Genomic DNA, 18787 nt, shown 5'->3' with positions numbered 1-18787 from the left:
ATTAAACTCAATAGGCTTCCGGGTTGAACGGCGATTATCAAACTGCACCGAGCTTTTGACATCCTCTGACGTTTTCTTCAGAGCTTCCGCGGTCTCATGAGTCTCCTGAGCCCCCAAACACTACTACACTGTTCACTAGTGACACTGTACTACTGCTACTGGGGACAGCGGACGGATCGTTTATACAGTCGACGATGACGTGGTTTGGGTGGGGGTTGGCGCGAAGATTTTTGTCGGTTTGATTTTGATTGGAAGGTGGAGCGGACGATACTTTCTTTATGAAAGGTCTCCATGTTTTATTGAGATAACTTGACTTTTTTTTCGATCTCTATGGCTTCTCGGATAATTCTTGGTTTATAGAAGCGGATGGGAGCTGTGGTTTTGGAGTTTTCAAAATCAATTTTGTGACCTTTGATATGGGACTAAACTCTCGTTTAATTCTATTTCTTCTATTCTAGGCCTCTATATTGGGGAGAGCTATCTACTTGATATCGTACAATGTAACTATTAATGTCAAAGTAACGAATGTGTTATCGAGTACCTAAAGCCCCGTCAATAGATTTCAAAGTTACCTAGTCTGCTAAACTACTTGGACGAAAATTTTCAATTTTGCACATTCGTGGTTTTGGCGTTGTATCGACGACATATGATTTGGATGGCCTCATCTGCTGCAGACTTCTTGAAGAATGGCGATGACCTTTTGACTGATGTGTTGCATCTGCACTCGATCCAGTTAGAGAGACAGTATGTCGCAAAGAGGATATCTTCTTCTTCAAGTGCTATCTTCGTTCCGAAGATTGGCGATCATCAGGGCTATACGTATTTTCGAAACTGCTGACCGAAACAATTCGTTGCTGCTACAGCTATACCATTCCCGTAGATTCTTTAGCCAGGAGTTTCGTCTTTTTCCTATGGACCTTTTTCCTGCTATTTTCCCTTGCATAATTATTCGAAGAGGATATACCTGTTCTTAATCCCTCTGGTAGTAAGATAGGGATCTAGGACTCTCTCTTTCTCCTCTCTCCTTCCCTCTCTCTCACTCTCTCTTTCGATCTCCCTATCCAATAAGAACCACATTAAGAAAACATGAAAGAATTGGTTTGAGTTAGAGAGAAGAGCGAGAAATAAAGATGACGAGAGAATTTCTAGAGGAAATTTCAATGGAATGACACAAAGAGGCAGAGTTCATCTAGGCAATCAGCCATCTTTCAGTATTGGTTAAGAACCACCTAAGTGCACTCTATTGTAACGTATAACGCATAGAGATTTAAGTTAAATTCAATTTTACATGTGTTCAATTTGAATTAAGTTCAATGCCAAAACGTGATATTAGGAAAAGATATTATTGAACATGAAAGTGGAACTATTATAATAATATAGTGTATATTTACGCATATGTGACCTTATGTAAACAACACAATTTGTGTATTTAAAGCGAAATGTAAAAGACAAGAGATCAATTAGTTAGTATTGCTGATACCGTTCGTAATGTAGTACGCAACCCGACCTGGGTTACATTTGTAATTGTCTAGTTATCCAATAAATTCAAAAAGTACAATCTGCGTTTCTTTTGGAAAGTGAATATGTAAAACCAGCTAACGCAGTGCGAGCCGGACACCAATCTATTGTCATGGACGGCACCAGAGAGATTGTCGCCAGAGTGAACGAATCACAGCGAAGATTGTCACTCTGGCCGGCCAATAACAGAGGGTGTTATTAACTGCGTTCGTATTTTCCTTTCGACGGAAGATCGCTGCGGAGATGCAATCAGAAAACGCATATTTGAAACGTGTTTGAATGAATAAGAAGCCTCACGGCTACGAAATTAAAGTGTAGGAACCGGCCATAAAAAGTGTACGAACCGGCGTTTGTTGACTGTTCGATTATTTTTGTCGAGGTAAAGAAAAATCTGTCTACCTCGCAAAAGCCATCAAGTATAGTGTGAACTTGGTTACTCGCTGAGGATTGAGGAGTCGGTATCTCTGAAATTCGAGGCTTCTACCGTGCATAGAATACCAACCAATATTTCATGTAAGAGTCACGTAAGAAATTCGAACTGTTAAAGTATTCTACACTGCCGGTAGCACCTTGCTGACAGCAGAGCCTCAGGTGAGCTTCTCGTTTAGTGTAAGTCAAGGACACATTACTCCACGAGCAAGAGGATGGAATCGAAAAACCTTCGTTCCTCCTCCAGAGCGGCGGGCGGAACCATCCTAAAACTAAAAATACCTTTGAAGGATGAACCGGCCTTACGACAAAATATGTAGATAAGTTTTTACCATTTTTTACACAATTTACACTCTCAAAAACAGACTAATCGAGAGATCATCCTGTAGTATTATACTTAACTTATTAAAGAATAATTATATAAATAATTGAATAATAATAAAGAATATTGAAGTAATTGTCGAACATTCCTTGTATTTTTTAAAGCTTCTTTTTGTGCTGACCTTCATTCGAAGACACAAAACGTATCGTACAGTATTTTTAAACAATAGAATCATTATTTTACCGAATCGTATTCTGTTCATTGTGACTATCTATTTTAATCAAAATGGCATTAATTTTTCTTTGAATAGTGCAAAAAACTTCCTTCGAATTTGTCGCTACAAACCGTACCACGTAACAATAAAAACTAATACTTTCCACATTTTGTCAAAAACAGCACTCTTTACTCCAAATCGCATTCGCGGGGGAGTATTCGTTTTTCCATTTCGTGCGCGTACTCTACCCACCTATTTTTGGGGTTAAAAAAGGTTAGCGATGAATTATTAAAGCACCCACGTTTCTATTTGGAAGTCTTTAATAAATAACTACTTAAAATGATAAGGGTGCTGCTGTCTGGAAGGATTAAAATAGGATCGTTTGTATAATTCTCGGAGGGTTTGAAGAAAAATACTATGCCGACTGTAATTTATAGATTTTCTTATTTATGGGATGGAGTGTTTATGGAGCGGATGCAATCTATTTGAGAGAGTGATCTTTAGCGGGATATTTTGCGGAAAAATATGAGAGTCTGTGGTATAAAATCGGAAAGAAAACAACGTGCTAAGACTTTCTATGGATATAGAAATGTGAATCATCACTCAGTTAACCCGGCATTACACGCGCCAAAAAACTTACGTAGTAACACGCGCAAGGTCAAATCGACCGGTCGACCGTATACATAGTTTTGGTTTTAATTAATAAAAAAACAAGTAGAACTTAAATATAAACCAAAAATATTTTATTTTAAACTTACCTTACAATTTAAATTAGAAGCATTTTACAAAGATCTTACTGATGCTCTAGATCTTGTCAAAGCAGCAGAAAATACCATAGTCCTCGGAGATTTTAACGCTAAAGTCGGCAAAGGACGCTGTTTGAACATTGTGGGGGATTATGGCTTGGGAAACAGAAACGAACTTGGAGATCGACTTGTCCAGTTCTGTCACTTCTGAAAATCTACCAAAATTTGGTTTACATCTCGGTTGAATTCCCAGTTTTTTTTTTCCATTATACCCATTTGTCGGATCGTAAATATTTGATGAGAATGAAAGCCGCATTGGTAGGCGCCTCGAATATCTTCCAAATACGGAGTGATCCTCTTTAGCAAGATAATTGATAGAACTCTCTATGCCTCTATAGTTTCGAAATAGTTCTTTATCTCCCTTCTTATGTATAGGCATTTTCTGTTGATGCCATACTCTCAGAGTAATGTCATACAATTTTTGATGTAAAACGATTCCTTCCTCCATCTCACTTTCAATATTTAGTAAATTCCGAAAATATTACAATTTTTAAAGTCCTCTTTTTTCCAATGGTTTCCTTCGCTGCTTGTTCTATAACTGATGCCACTCGCTGACATTCTTGTACTAAGTCTACATTATGCTCTTCCTCTCCCAGCAATTGGAATCTGAGCTTATGGCTACTTGATAATCCAGTTCTTTATTTGGCGTTTGAAGAGCTTATATGTCCCATCTTTCTTTTTGTTCTTGTTGCTCCAAGTTATGTACTGATATTCGTGTTCTCAACTTAGATTTTGCCAGAAAGTAATCACTATAGCTGTCCGCTCCTCTCATACTTCGCGAATGAATAGTGATATTTTAATAATCCTGAAAATAAATATAAATAGTTATTATTATTATAATAATTTCTATTCCAGAGAAGCACTTTCTAAAGGATTGGTTCCTGGTAGGAAAACTAGACCAATTTTAACACAATCAAACGCAGTGAGAAAAGATTCAGGTGCCCAAACGGATATATCAGCTCTTCCCGGTTCGAGTTGGAGATCGGAAAGTAGCTTAGCTAATAAAGTAAGTATTCAAATAAATATTTAAATAGACCAATGTTTTAATTAAAATACTGTAATCTTTCAACTAATTAAATAGGATATAAAACCGCATTAAACAAAAAAAAAAAACACTAAAAAAATCCATCGAAAAAAGCGTCCATGTAGTGAAATTAAATTTTCAAATCAAGTCTTAATACTTTCGTACAATTTTAAAAAGTTCGCTCCATTTATCTGTGTTAATAATGGTTTACCAGAAACATAATATTTGCCGTTACACATTTTTTTTTTCAATTTTCAAATATCTAATTTCCGACGGATTTTATATAAATTCAATATTGCGTGTCTGCTCGTATGTATACAAAATGGTAGAAAATGGAGAGAATGACTTGTCAAAAAATATAATAATATGCGAAATATGTTGTGTACAAGGATGTAACACGCTCATGTCGAATAAAGGAATGCCACATATTCGATTTTTATATCAATATCAACGAGACTAGAAAGTCTCTGCCGGAATTCCAAGTGGGTGTATTATTTAAATGAGTCCCGATTTCAACTTTGGGTTCGAAAACTTGCCTGCGTGGTAACGATAATACCAGCAATTACGAGAGTTGTAAAATCCTTATTTAGGAGTATGGTTTATTTGAATTTATGAAAATGTGTAAAACATGCATCTAAGAATGTGCATTTCCAAAATGTTTTGTAATAAACGTTGTGTGTGCTTTAATAAGCAAACTAAAATTGGTTATATAATCTGAAAGAGTAAACGAATGCAATGTGAAAAGGTTTCGACGTAATAATCAACAAAGCTAGTAAGAGAAAATAGGCGAGCGGTTTATCCCTCAAAAGACGCTTAGAAACAGAATATACCGACTAAAATTCTTTTTGCATTTCTAATGCACCAAACCTTTTTTATTCGATTCTATATATTTTTCCAAGATGAAATGTATTTTTTTTTAATTTTTACAAGTGGGATGGCAATTGTTATTAACAAATAACTTATAAAAAAAAGCAATTTCACCGAATGGCTTCGGAATCAATTTTTTTAGGTGTATCTCATCAAAATAAACACTTTTTCTCTCTTGATAATTTTTCGAAAAATGCTTCCTTTTCGAGTTATTTGCATTTTTTGTTGAAAAAATGCCGTAATTAGTGATTTTTGGGATTTTTTTTCTAAAAAACTACTAAATGAATTGCAATTCTACAAATAGCTTTATAATCTTTAAACCGTCGAGTACAAGTTAGAATATTTTGACAAGGATAATTTTTTTCTATCGTTCACGGTCCACGTTTGCTAAAAACGTGGACCCAAATATTTCGAATATGCCTTTCGAGCAGTCTACCGCTAAGTGTGTACAGCGGTTGTGGAGATACAGGCGTGCGGCGCGTAGAAATATTTGTTTGAATTTAAAAAATTAATTCAATACAAATATTACGTACAATTTATTAAAAAAAAAGATATTTCTAATTATTTTTATATAGACATATTATAATTAAAACAATTAAAATTAATTTTTTACAATGCTATAATAATGTAATTTTTCTTTTAATATACGTGGTGACTATATTATTGAATGTTTTATTACAGTGAAATACATTAAGTAATATATAATTAATTTTCATTGAAAAATATAATAAAATTAAAATATAATATTAATTATACATCGTTTTCATTGTCAATAATTTGAAAATTTTCGTCAATAGCAACAGGATTTCCATCTAATAAGCTGATTTCATTGTCTTCGATAGAGTCGTCTTTAACATTTTTACAATTCTCTGGTGTACATGCACATACTGCGCAGCATTCTAAATTATAGGAAATACAATTAAATGTTCGTAGAACATTTTCCGGTACATGAGCAGAAATACTTTTGTAACATATCTAAACTAGTTTCGCCTTCAAAATAATTAAAATCGAAACAATTATTTTCCATTGTCCAACCATGGGTTAATGGATCAAGAGATGAAATAATATTGTTTTTTGCTTGAATCCATTCATTTATTTGCCACTTTGCTCTTAAGTAATGTTGTAATAATGCTGGTTTCGAAGGTGGTAATTTTTCATTAGATGCATTTTTTTTTAATGCAATATATCTTAGTTCATTAATGGATTCGTGATATTTTTTAAACTTATTTTTCATATATATATATATTACATTATTAAAAAAGTCGAAAAGATTCGAGCGCCTACAGCACCTCAACCGCTGTACACGCTTAGCGGGATCCTCTCGAAAGGCATATTCGAAATATTTGGGTCCACGTTTTTAGCCAGATAGAAACCATTTATCCTTGTCAAAATATTCTAACTTGTAATCGACGGTTTAAAGATTATAAAGCTATTTGTAGAATTGCAATTCATTTAGTAGTTTTTTAGAAAAAAAATCCCAAAAATCATTAATTAAGGCATTTTTTCAACAAAAAAATGGAAATAACTCGAAAAGGAAGCATTTTTCGAAAAATTATCAAGAGAGAAAAAGTGTTTATTTTGGTGAGATACACCTAAAAAAATTGATTCCGAAATAATTCGGTAAAATTGCTTTTTTGTATAAGTTATTTGTTAATAACAATTGCCGGCCCACTTGTAAAAATTAAAAAAAAAATACATTTCATCTTGCAAAAATATATAGAATCGAATAAAAAAGGTTTGGTGCATTAAACGCTCGCATAAACCGCTCGCCTAAAATCGTTAAGAGATGGATGGAATATTTTAAAGATTTGCTGGTAAACCACGCTCTAGATATGCAATTAAACCTTGACCTAAATAGGAATAAAGTTTATCCACCGACATTACAACATATTAACGAGGTAATCCAGAAACTAAAGAACAACAAAGAGCCAGGAAATAATAAAATCCCCGCAAAAATCTAAAAACATAAAAGAGAACACTTCTTATGAAAATAAGACCAAATGATTGAAGAATGGAATATCTGCTGACTGTTTCCATTACACAAAAAGGCGTTCAGCTTTAATGTAACAATTACTGAGCGATAACCCTCTTGAATACAATATATAAAATATTCCTCACATGTCGGAGCCCATCATCATCATCAACATCATCCACTGCTGGACATAGGTCTCCCTCAGCTCTTTCCATCTCTCTCTGTCTTGCATCCAGTTATTGCTAACACGCTTCAGCTCGTCAGTCCATCTAGTTGGTGGGCGTCCCCTGCTCCGTATTGTTTCTTGTCTTGGTCTCCACTCGACAATACGTGTACAAAAAAGGGTGTAAATATCTGAAATTATGAATATAATTTTAGTGTATGAGGACTGTATTACATAGGGCTGGTTCAAAGGGTTATACAGATAATAGCAAATCAAGTTTATAAAAAGTCTTGCCAATACTTCTGCTGCACACACACTCGCGGTATTTACAGGCCTTCACTCGTGGTTGTTCTTCGTTTGGGGAAGTGGTACTAACACTAAGATCACGAGATAGAGCACATTTGCGTCTGTATACGATTTAAAAGAGTATGCTCGGTATTTTGCGCGTAACTATAAGCGGGAAAGAGAGAGAATGTCTGTTGTTAGCGGCAGTCAACAGTAGGGCGAATACGTCTGTTGCCAACGATAGTCAACAGGGAAGAGAGCGTACGTCTGCTGCTAGCGAAACTCAACAGGCGAGCATGGCGAGAGAGAGTCTTTTTCGTTTGCTATCTTTCAACTCTCTGTATTTCTAAAGGAGTGGAGTTTAAGTGGGAGTAAAAAGGGGTTGGAGTAGGGTAATGATTGTAAAATTGTGGTAGAATGATAGTAATTAATACAGCGAAAAATTGACATGATTTTTCGCATATTATGAAATATAACAATACGTTTTGTTCATCGGTGGTCTGATCATCTGGCGACGTGTCCTGCCCAATTCCATTTTAGCGATGCGATTTTTTCAATGGTGTCTGTTGTTTTTGTTCTACGATATATTTCTTCATTTGAGAATCGGTCTTTCAGAGAAACACCCAACATCTGGCGCTCCGTAGCCCTCTGAGTCACGCTAATCTTATTCACTACCTTTTTTGTGAGTGTTAATGTTTTCGTCCCAAGTGAGTACAGGTAACACACATTGGTCAAAGATTTTCCTTTTGAGGCATGTGGGTAGATCCGATTTAAATACATAGTTTAATTTACCAAACGCTGACAAGGCTAATCCTGTGCGACGTGGGAGCTCACATGTCTGTTTATCTCTGCCCAACCAAATTTCATGTTATATGTACTTATACGATGTAGTCTGCACAATATCCCTTCCATCAACAGCAATATTTCGATTTAACATCAGATTAGTCATTATTTGCGTCTTGTTTATATTAATGTTTAGTCCGACCTCCAAAGAAACGTGATATAATTTTTCAAACATTATTATTTCATCATCCATACGATCGGCTATAAGGACGATGTCATCTGCAAATCTCAAATGACTGAGTTTCTCTCCATTTATGTTGATACCATTCTCGTTCAGATGTGCCTTCTGAACGAGCTAACTCTAAAAGTATGTTCTATGTAATAACGATATATTAACCTTCATAGACCTTTATAGACTTACCGAAATCACCAGGGAAATCAAATTTATGAAACAAAAAAAGACGAATGGCTTTGATGTTATAACAGCATTCGGAGAGGTATATACAAAGAGTCACAATTTCTAAGCCCTAACTAATTCGTATTGTCCGTATAGACTTTTCATCGTTTATTTAATCAGTTAGGAGAAACGTAACAGAGTCGTTCTTTATCTAAAAGCAGGGAGTGATAAGACATTCATGACTTTTGGTAAATTTTGCGATGTCCTCTATAAAACAAATTGCAGATATTTATTTTAGAAAGTTTTTTTCATATTTTAGCGATTGCTACATAGTCAAGATAGATAGAGCTTTGTCTATTTTGTGTCAACCGTTGTAGAGGGCGCTACGCTTGGCTAATAATCGTACCTTTCTCTCTCACGGGCTAGCGTCGACTCTACATTGCCCGATGAGGTCCAACTAGACGGATACATGTATTGTAAACGAAGGCAGACTTTTTGAAAGACAAGACAGGTTTTTTATGTCTTTTGATGCATTTTATGGTGCTCTCTATAAAACAAATTACAGAAATTTTTATTTTTCTAATATTTTAGCCGTCGCTACATAGTCTAGACACTCATATTGGTGTATATTTTGTGTCATCCGAAGTAGATGGCGCCACCATAAGATTCGTGCCTTTCTCTCTCACTATGTTGTCTTCGAGTCTACTATTGCTCGATAAGTTCCATCTTGACGCAATATGTCGCAGTGAAACAAAAACAAAATACATAAACTTGTTTCTGTAAGTTTCTTTGAAGTGTCTTTTAAAAATTATTACTGTTGTCTTTTTTATTTAATCGAGTAAAATTATTCCCTTTTAGGCAAGACTAGGAGAAAATTTCACCACCCTACCTTCAAAACTTCCACTGCCAGGATCTCGGTTACGGTTATCGGAAAAAACAGTAGAGGCTCGACGAGTTTTGCTCTCGGATATCGGGTTTACGAGCATGGTTCCTGAATTGTCACGATCTGCAGATCATCTATTTCCACCGAATATTAAACCTACTGGAGTGACACCTATATATGGTCAGTTTCTGAAAACTACTGATCTCTATTCTCCTGGATATGCAGTAAGTCAAACTAAAACATTTCATTTTCAAGCTTTTAATTAATTTGCGTCATAGTTTTCGTCATAAACTATGATATAGTCTCTTACCTCATTCAATAATTTATGCTTTATATACTGAAAAAACACGTAATCTACGTTTTAGAGTCAAAAATTTACATGGAGTGCCAACACAGCGACACCTAGCGAGGGAAGCCAAACTCATTCTCACTACGGCAGTATGTATCCTCTAACATCATTACCAGTTCCATCTAGACGATGTTCTGCTCCAGTTTCTCCATCTAGAAGAGGAGTCTTGAAGCACACTCCTTCCAGAGTCAGGTTCGCAAATGGATCGTTACCGGAGCTTCGAGGAGATTGGGGAACCGTCGATAGTGGGGATTCTACTGACAGTTTGGTCGAAGAGGCTGAGAATTATTTGAGAAGATCCATCGATTGTATTATTGGAAGAGATACGATGACTAGTTACAGGTATACATTTAATTAACAATAATAACAGCATTTTCTATTCATGTTTTATTTATAGTGATACTCGGACCAAGACTGGCGTACGTCGAGCTTCGGCGCCAGAGCCATCTGGCGATAACGTTCCACCTCCCGGATGGTTGCCGTTTTTGCCGAGAGTTTCCAGAGATCTCAAATTGGACAATTGGGTTAAAGTAATTACGTCAGAAGGAAGGGTGAAGGGTGGAAGGGTGAGGTATATCGGACCGGTTGTTTCGCAAACTGAGCATTTCGTTGGGGTACAACTTAGTTGTCCCGACGGGTACTGCGATGGAACTTATAATAATAGAATGTATTTCCAATGGTAAGTTCTTTTATATAGAATTGAACAAAACGGTCTGTGTTCAATCACAAATTGGACCATTAATTTGTAATCTCACATTAATCTTAATTTCCTGAATTTGTACAGTTTCACCGTATATAATTGTGAAACATATCGATTAGGAGCTTAATTACAGTTTGTTCAACTTCCTGCAAACTATTGCTTAATATTATTGAGGAAATGCCTGCAATCATTTCCTCGGTTCAAATTATATTTGCCAGCTTTCAAAAGTCAAAGGTTTTTGTTCTATGCAGATGGCAATACACTTATTTGATGAATCGTAGCATTTTAGTGAGATTATAAATATAGCTTCTGGACTAGTTTGGGACGCAGTCTATTATAAATTTTTACCTCAACAACAACTATAGTGTAATAATTCAGTAGCTGTCCATAAAACAATATTTTACTTCACGACTTCAACATTTTATTTTATCATCGTCGATCGAGAAGAATCGAAATTTTTTAGTAAAAGTATAATCTTTTAATTGAAAAATTTAAAATAATATTTTTCATGAAATTAACAAGCGAAACGAAAACATTTTGTTACAAAACAAATAAAATATAAAGTTTTTACCTTGATTTCTTATGATTCCTCATGTTTTGTGTTTAAAAATTTTTGACATACTTATTTCTTCTTTTATAGTCTTTATATCGTTTTCATTTGACAGTTAATGACATAACAAAAATATAAAAAAACCATAAACAAATTTAATATTATATACAGGAGAACCACTATTATGGAGAAAATAATCATAGAAACACTATTGAATATAATCGTAATTATTTCAAAAAGGATTTGTTCCCGCTTTGACTGTACTAGTTTCTTTAATATATCTTCATACATACACAATATTTTTCACTCCATTTTTCTCAATCTTCCGTCAATCTTTCACATTCTGATAGATATACGCCAATGGTTGGAACGATGTGGTCAGTGTACCTGTCTCTGACTGTTTTACTTTTTCTGAAGTATGCACGTGCCTATATAGCCCAGGGAAATAAGCATTTTTTCATGACACTCGTCCGGCCAGCAAACGACAGTTGTTTTGAGTAGTATGGACCTCTGTAACAAAAACCTATATGTTTCCTGCAGTCGATTTTTTGGACTTAATTAGTTATTAACAAATTAAGGTCAAAAAAAGGAAAATTTTTGCTTTTTTCGTCAATCAGCAAAATGTGAAGCATTTTAAATAAATTTTAGAAGAGAAGAAACTTATAAGTCATATAAAAATCTTTAAAATGGCGTTTTCTAAATGTTTCTATCCTTATTTGTTGCTTGTAAAGTTGCAAAATAAGTCAAAAATTTCGGTTTTTTATAAATGTTAATAACTTTTTTGAAAATAAACAGAAAACATTTATATTTCATGGAATGCTGTGCATTGTAGTGCTTAAAATATGGTCAAAATTTTAAATTGATCGGTCAAATAGTTTAAAAGTTATTTTATTTGTTTATCCCAAATTAATTTTTTTTGCAACAATATAAGTCAGAAAATTATATAGTTTTAGTAATTATAAGGGTAGTTTCTGAAAGAAGAAGACTTGTTCTATTATTAACATTAAAAAAAATTAAAAAAATTAATTTTAAATATTGCAAAATAATTTTGCAAAAACATGACGCTTTTTTGCTTATAAACAATTAGAATAACTTTTTAACCATTGCCTGCAAGAATATTATTTTTTTATATTTAAAAGCCTGAATTTTTTCACAAATTTTAAAGAAAACAAATTGGTGCTAAAATAATTTGGGACAAAGTTAGCCTCTTTTTTTATTTAATTCATAGCAGCTTTGTTGATAACAATTAAGAAATCTAATTAGCGTTATTTAAAAGCACATACTTTATAGTTTTAACGTACCAAATTTTAAAAAGATTGCCCTTTAATGAAATCGTCCACAAAGCTTCAAAATGTGGTCCTTAAAATCGGCTGGCTTCGAAACTCACGAGTGCCGAAGGGAGGGGGAAAGAGCTGGTAGCTGTATCTTTGGTTCTTATTTATGGATTTCAACGTTCCTTTTTTTAATTTGTATGATTGTATGTACTGTTTGCGTACATTACGAATATGCCTTATTTCAATAAATAAATTGTTAAATAAACTATCTAATTTGCTTAAAATTTTTTTTTTCAATTGTTATTGTAATATTTGAGATAATTTTTATTTAAAAACATAAATATTTATAATTAATTTATTCTTCTTTAATAAAATTGTAAATAATTTATTTTACCATCACCATCTTTTAAAACACACAGAATCACCCCCTGAAGTTTGTCGTACCTATTTACTAACACTCTGTATATGTAAAACCTCTTTTAAAAACACTTACTTGAATGAATGAAAATATCTTACTTAAAGTCTGTTTTTTAGTGAACCATACCATGGAATCTTCGTTCCTTTCAAGAAAGTGATTATGGGATGGAGACCATAGTAAAGAATTTAGAAGATATTGTTTCTCTTGTTCTACAAATGTTTATTGTTGGTGTTAAGTGTGCCATATTTAGGTACAAAACATGCAAAAAATTTAGAAAAAAAAAATCGGTGATAGATACTTTCTAGTCAATACTGAATGGGTTATGGACTATACTTTGTTTCAATGAACGCTGCTGGTTTGGTAATCAATACTAGATAGCATTAAAACTTTTAAAATAGTTCCATGCTTAAAGTTAACCACTTTACAACTAGATATAGGTAATATCAATTATTATCGGCAGATAAAATTATTTATAATCACAGTAGTCTAATTTACGAAAAAATTATATGGATTACACTAAAGAAATATTATATAACCTATAAAAAATAACTTCAATGATCATCTCTATCTTTACTTCTCAAAATATGGCGGTACAGCGAGAAAATTTCCTTAATAACAAAAATTTTTACGGAATTTAATAGGTAAAACCGTAGTTTTAGGCTGTGTAAGTTTCATTTATCTTTACCGCCAACATCGAGGTAAATGTAAATCCGCTAGAGGCGCTAGTAGTAGGATCGACACTTACCTCTCTGAACTTGTTTTTTTTTTCGACTATTAGACTATCATACATGAAATATCGATCCTTCTGTCCATTGAAATAAAGTATAGATGAATTTTACTTGTTTTCCTCAAACAGTCTAGTCTAATGAAACAAAATAAATGTATAGATGGTTGATATTCGCACTGAAAGTACGTTAGGTATAGGATGATATTCACCTTGTGATTTTTGTTGTTTCCCATAAAAATGTTTATTTTTTTGTAATATTTTTGGATAACTATAGAAGATCTCTAAGATGGCTGTTCTATGTATGGTTGGTGTTAGACGCTTTTGTGATAAACAATAGGTACTAAAAATGATTGCGAAGATTATTTTCTGAGAAAATTTTCGAAAAATGTTTTTTAAGAAAAATTCTATAAGATTGGAGTTTCGGTTTGATATTTAATCAACAGTTATACTGGTTTCATATCACTACAAAAATGATTTCAGTTTGATAATTCGGAATCAATTGCTGATTAATTGAAAAAATAATATGAAATGATAGATTTTTCTACTAGAAGTGATACCAGGCAAGCTATCACAACGTTTTGTACAATGGAAACAAAATTGAAATACTATGAATAAGCAATTGTTTATTTTATTGCACAAACAAAATAAAAAAGAGTGTAAAAATGGAGGGCCAGTAATATTCCTACTTAGCACCATTTCTCAAGCTAGCAAGAAGAACGAAGTCATCAAAAAAAGGTTCACGTCGAAAGAAACTTACTGATACCAAAAAATTGGACCTAATTTGATCTGTACATAAAAAATCTTGCCTTTAAAATTGAATGGGTAATTTTGAAAGCACTGTTATATCAATAGGTTTTTATCGCTCGATCGTCGTGGAGACTAAACGCAAACGTGTTAGAATAAATTATTTTCGTCTTCTTCCTCAACTTCTTCATTTTCAGGGATCGCTGTTCCTATTCTGCCCATCTTGTCTTCTTCATTCAAACCTTTATCTCTTAAGTCCCCCGCCACACAGTCCTTCTATCTTCTCCTTGGTTTTCCTCTACCTTTCTTTCCGTCGACTTCTAACAGCTCTATCCTGCGTTCCACATACTTCTCATTTATATATCTGACCTGATCAAACCATTGCACCTTTTTTGAGACTGTAATCACACAGGCTCTTCCTCTAATCACAGCGTTCCTGATCTTACCCAACATCCACCGTTCGAATATTAAACATTTTCATTTCAGCTACCTCCATCTTCTTTTCCTGAACCTTCTTTACAGGCCACGCTACACCGTCGCACACACTCAGACCTCACCACACTCTTGTATATATTTCCTTTCAATCCTTTCCCGATTTTTCGATCACAGAGTGCCCCGTTCATTCGCTTCCAGTTAAACCAACCACCTTGTATCCTGTGGGCAATTTCTGGATCTAGTGTCCAAACTTCCGATATGTCGGAGCCAAGGTAATTAAATTTTTCTACTCATCCTGATTTTCCCCAGACAATTCATTGACCCCAACCATTCTTGTTCCTTCCGACCAAATATACTCCGTTTTCGGCTTGTTAACCTTAGGTCCCCTCTCTTCAATAGCACTTCTCCCACTCTCCAGCATTGACCAAGACGTGTCCTTCTCTGTCAGTACATCCATAACAAAATTAAACAGGTAGGGACTGAGTGCCTTGATGCAAACCAACCGTCACTGGAAAACTTTCGGTCAATTTTTCCTTCGTGTGCTCTCCCTTTTACATATCCTTCACAAGCCTTACGTACATCTCAGGAAACCATTTCTCTTTCATACATCTCCATAGCCATTGTCTAGGAACTTTGTCGTACGCCTTTTCAAGATCTATAAATACCAGATGTAGCTCTTTGTTATCCTTCCAGTCATAAACACAAACTGTTCTTCTCCTATCGATCTCCCCCTGTCTCTGCTTAACCTTAGGTCGACTGTTCTCACCCAAATTTTCATTGTGTGCGACATTAACTGTATCCCTCTAGAGTTCTTATAATGCTGAATGTCCCCTTTATCTTTATACAGAGGCACCATGACGCTCTCCCTCCATGCATTGGGCATCCTTTCTTCCTCATTATATTCTACTCATCTTTTGCCACAAAACTGTCATGAGACTGAATAGCTCATGAATGTAAAGTCCTGACAGGACTATGACATGGAAATGGAACAGGCGGCACGAGGTATAATGGCAGAAATAGAGGTTAGGCACTTTAGAATCGGTTATCATCATACTGTATTACTGAAAGTAATAATAATAAAGATGTACAACAGTCAACACTTTTCTCCCCTAGAGACTTCTAAACAGGTATTCCATCAGGTCCTACTACCTTACCACTCTTTATTTAATCTTATTTAAAGCCTCGACAACTTCATCTCTGGTAATCCCCGGTATTACATTAAATTATTTTCGTCAGTAACATTAAACACAAACCCGTAAACGTCTTGGCTGTCAAATCACTCAAAGGCTCAAAAATGAATTCGCGTGGAAGAATCTTAACTTAGGCGAACAACTTTATAATAGTGTATTGTACTGTTTAGGAAAAAATCGAAAAAACCAACCAAATTGACCACTTCTTTGTCTCAAAAAGATAAGCAACTAATGAGAAATCGATAAAGAAAAACAGAATGGCATGGTCAGGCAGAATAGAAGTAGAGATAGAAAAAACACAATACACTATAGAGAACTGCATAAAACTAAAATAATACGAAGGCTTATAACGAAAAGAGAATACAGGAAAGTTTAATATGCCGAGAGAAGAACTAAGAGAGCTTATAAAACCAAATTTTACAATAAGTACATAATTTTATAGTTCTGCGGACACAACTTCCAGAAAAAAACTTAAATAAGGAAGATAAAGAATGCTACGAAATGATGAAACCAACCAAATTGACTACGTACTCCTTTCAAAAAGATGAACAACATATACTGCTTGTACCAAAAGAAGCCGGACGGACGAATATTTCACAAGAGAGTTGGTGTTAACAAATAATAGATATTTTGAAACATAAAATCAGACTAGAAAACACAAAATCCTACAAAATAATAAAAACACCGCAAAAACGTTTGGAATTGAATTCTAAAGTCCAAGGCAACTTTTGAAACACTGTGTTTCGTTAACCTAATCACATCGAAGTGAGTTTGCCAATCCGCCGAGCTATTCATTGTACTTAACAATAAAAAAATCGTTTTTGTAAGATATGTAATTAGTCTTACGTTGATCAATCAGTTACTATATTTACAGTTGAAATTAAAGATTGGCGTTGATCAGGCCTAAAAATTGTGTGTTTTGTATCAGCTAATCTCTAAAAGTTAGGAATAAGTCTTTACCTTTTTACTCGAATAAGATATTTTATAAACTTGACCATACAAAACAAGTTATTTCTGTTCCTTTTCAAGTTTTCAAGTAAATAATCGTAGATCATTGTATGTTAGCTTTAATTTAAACGATTTTTATGTATCAATAATTTGATTATTCTGTTTCTATGAGCTGTATGGTTTTAAAGTCTATCAATAGGGTGCTAACCTGGCTGTAGACCTCCTCCTCCTTTATCCGGGCTCGGGCCGGCAACAGGTTTGTTGAGCTACTCGACAGCAGGCGGAGTTATTAATACCTTGTAATTACACTGTCCAAATATGGAGACCTGGCCAAAGAAGTGAGAGATCAAGTACAAAAAGCAAATAGACTGGCAGGATGCCTTAATGACACAATATGGCAAAACAGACACATTAACACTAAGATGAAGTCAAGAATTTATAAAGCCAGTGTAAGACCAATAATGACATATGTCTTAGAAACAAGACTTGACACAGCCACAACACAAGGGCTACTGGAAATGGCAGAGATGAGAGTACTGAGAAGAATTACAGAAAATACACTGAGAGATCGAAAGAAAAGTGAAGACATTAGAAGAAAATGTAACGTACAGTGTATAAATGAATGGACACAAAAAAAGAATGGAATAACCACATAAGCAGAATGGAGGAGACCCGTGTTGTCAAAATAGCAAGAGATAAGTCACTAATCGGCAGAAAAAGTATCGGACGACCGCGTAAAAGATGGAGTTACAACCTTCCATAGAGGTATTAATCTGCCAATGAACAAACAGAATTGTTATAAAGATGAAGAAGAAGATAATTTGATTAAATTTATGATTAAAAAGTTGTTAATATTTATAAACATTTTAGGAGTTGGGGGATATTCAATGTTTACTGTATTTGTGTATCCCAATTTGTATTGTGTGAAAGAAAATCACTGTCAAAATAATATTCAATGGATTTTACAAAAATTTACATAGGACAAACACGGAGAAACGTAAAAAAGCAATGCCGAAGACTTCAAACTTCATTTTTTTTTTCAATCACTTCGTTCAATCAGTTAACAATACTACAGGGTGTTTCAAAAAAAGGTAACCCCGTCTCTAGGGTAGGTAAAAAACTGAAAAATAATTGGGGTTTGCTTAGTAAAAAATTTTTGTAACGCTATCCGTTTTCAAGATACAGGGCGTTGAAGAAAAAAAATTTTACGCATTTTTTACGATTTTGCCGAAACTACTGGCAACATTGTAATGAAATTTTATACGAATATGTTTTGGAAGCTGATACATCCCATGAATTTGTTTTTATATCTGATTCTCATAGAGGGCGCTAGTTACACGGATCGTACTAAGTATTAGTCAATATAACTTTTTTAAGAGTATAATTATTAATCAAAATTTCAAGTAAACTTAAACATCATTCAATTTTATACGAAAAAGGTACTCTTGGTAAAACTCGATACTGTGTACCGTTTTCGGAATATTTTGATTTGAAAATTATGAAGTAATAATTGATGCTGGTATAAAATAGTTAGTAATTAAACAAAACTCACAAGAAGAAAATTTAATTAATGACTAAGAACATAAAATAAAATTCAATTACAGTAAGTGTTCAAAATGCCCTCCGTTTTCGCGAATACACAAGTCTATTCTTTTTTCTAAAGATTCCATTAACCTTCTAAACGGTAGGGGATCAGCTATGATGTCATTAAATTGACGTTGAATTCTTTCTTCCAATTCTTGGCGTGAATTTACCTCTGTAGCGTAGACTTTTTCCTTAATATACGACC

The 18787-nt window shown here is 34.1% G+C and overlaps 1 protein-coding gene across 1 annotated transcript in view; it reads left to right on the top strand.

Moving 5' to 3' along the window:
* Positions 1-18052, top strand: part of LOC140434233 (uncharacterized) — a 47849-nt gene extending 29797 nt beyond the window's left edge. The window contains exons 6-10 of the mRNA XM_072522335.1: positions 4145-4295; positions 9639-9887; positions 10029-10354; positions 10410-10691; positions 13071-18052. Of these exons, the coding sequence (XP_072378436.1) occupies positions 4145-4295; positions 9639-9887; positions 10029-10354; positions 10410-10691; positions 13071-13131 (1069 nt within the window). The 3' untranslated portion in view covers positions 13132-18052. The remainder of the gene's footprint in view (positions 1-4144; positions 4296-9638; positions 9888-10028; positions 10355-10409; positions 10692-13070) is intronic.
* The last annotated feature ends 735 nt before the right edge of the window (positions 18053-18787 follow it).

Source organism: Diabrotica undecimpunctata, chromosome 2 (genome assembly GCF_040954645.1).
Source record: "Diabrotica undecimpunctata isolate CICGRU chromosome 2, icDiaUnde3, whole genome shotgun sequence".
Classification (NCBI taxonomy): Eukaryota; Metazoa; Arthropoda; class Insecta; order Coleoptera; family Chrysomelidae; genus Diabrotica; species Diabrotica undecimpunctata.
This window is presented reverse-complemented; position numbering and strand designations above follow the sequence as displayed.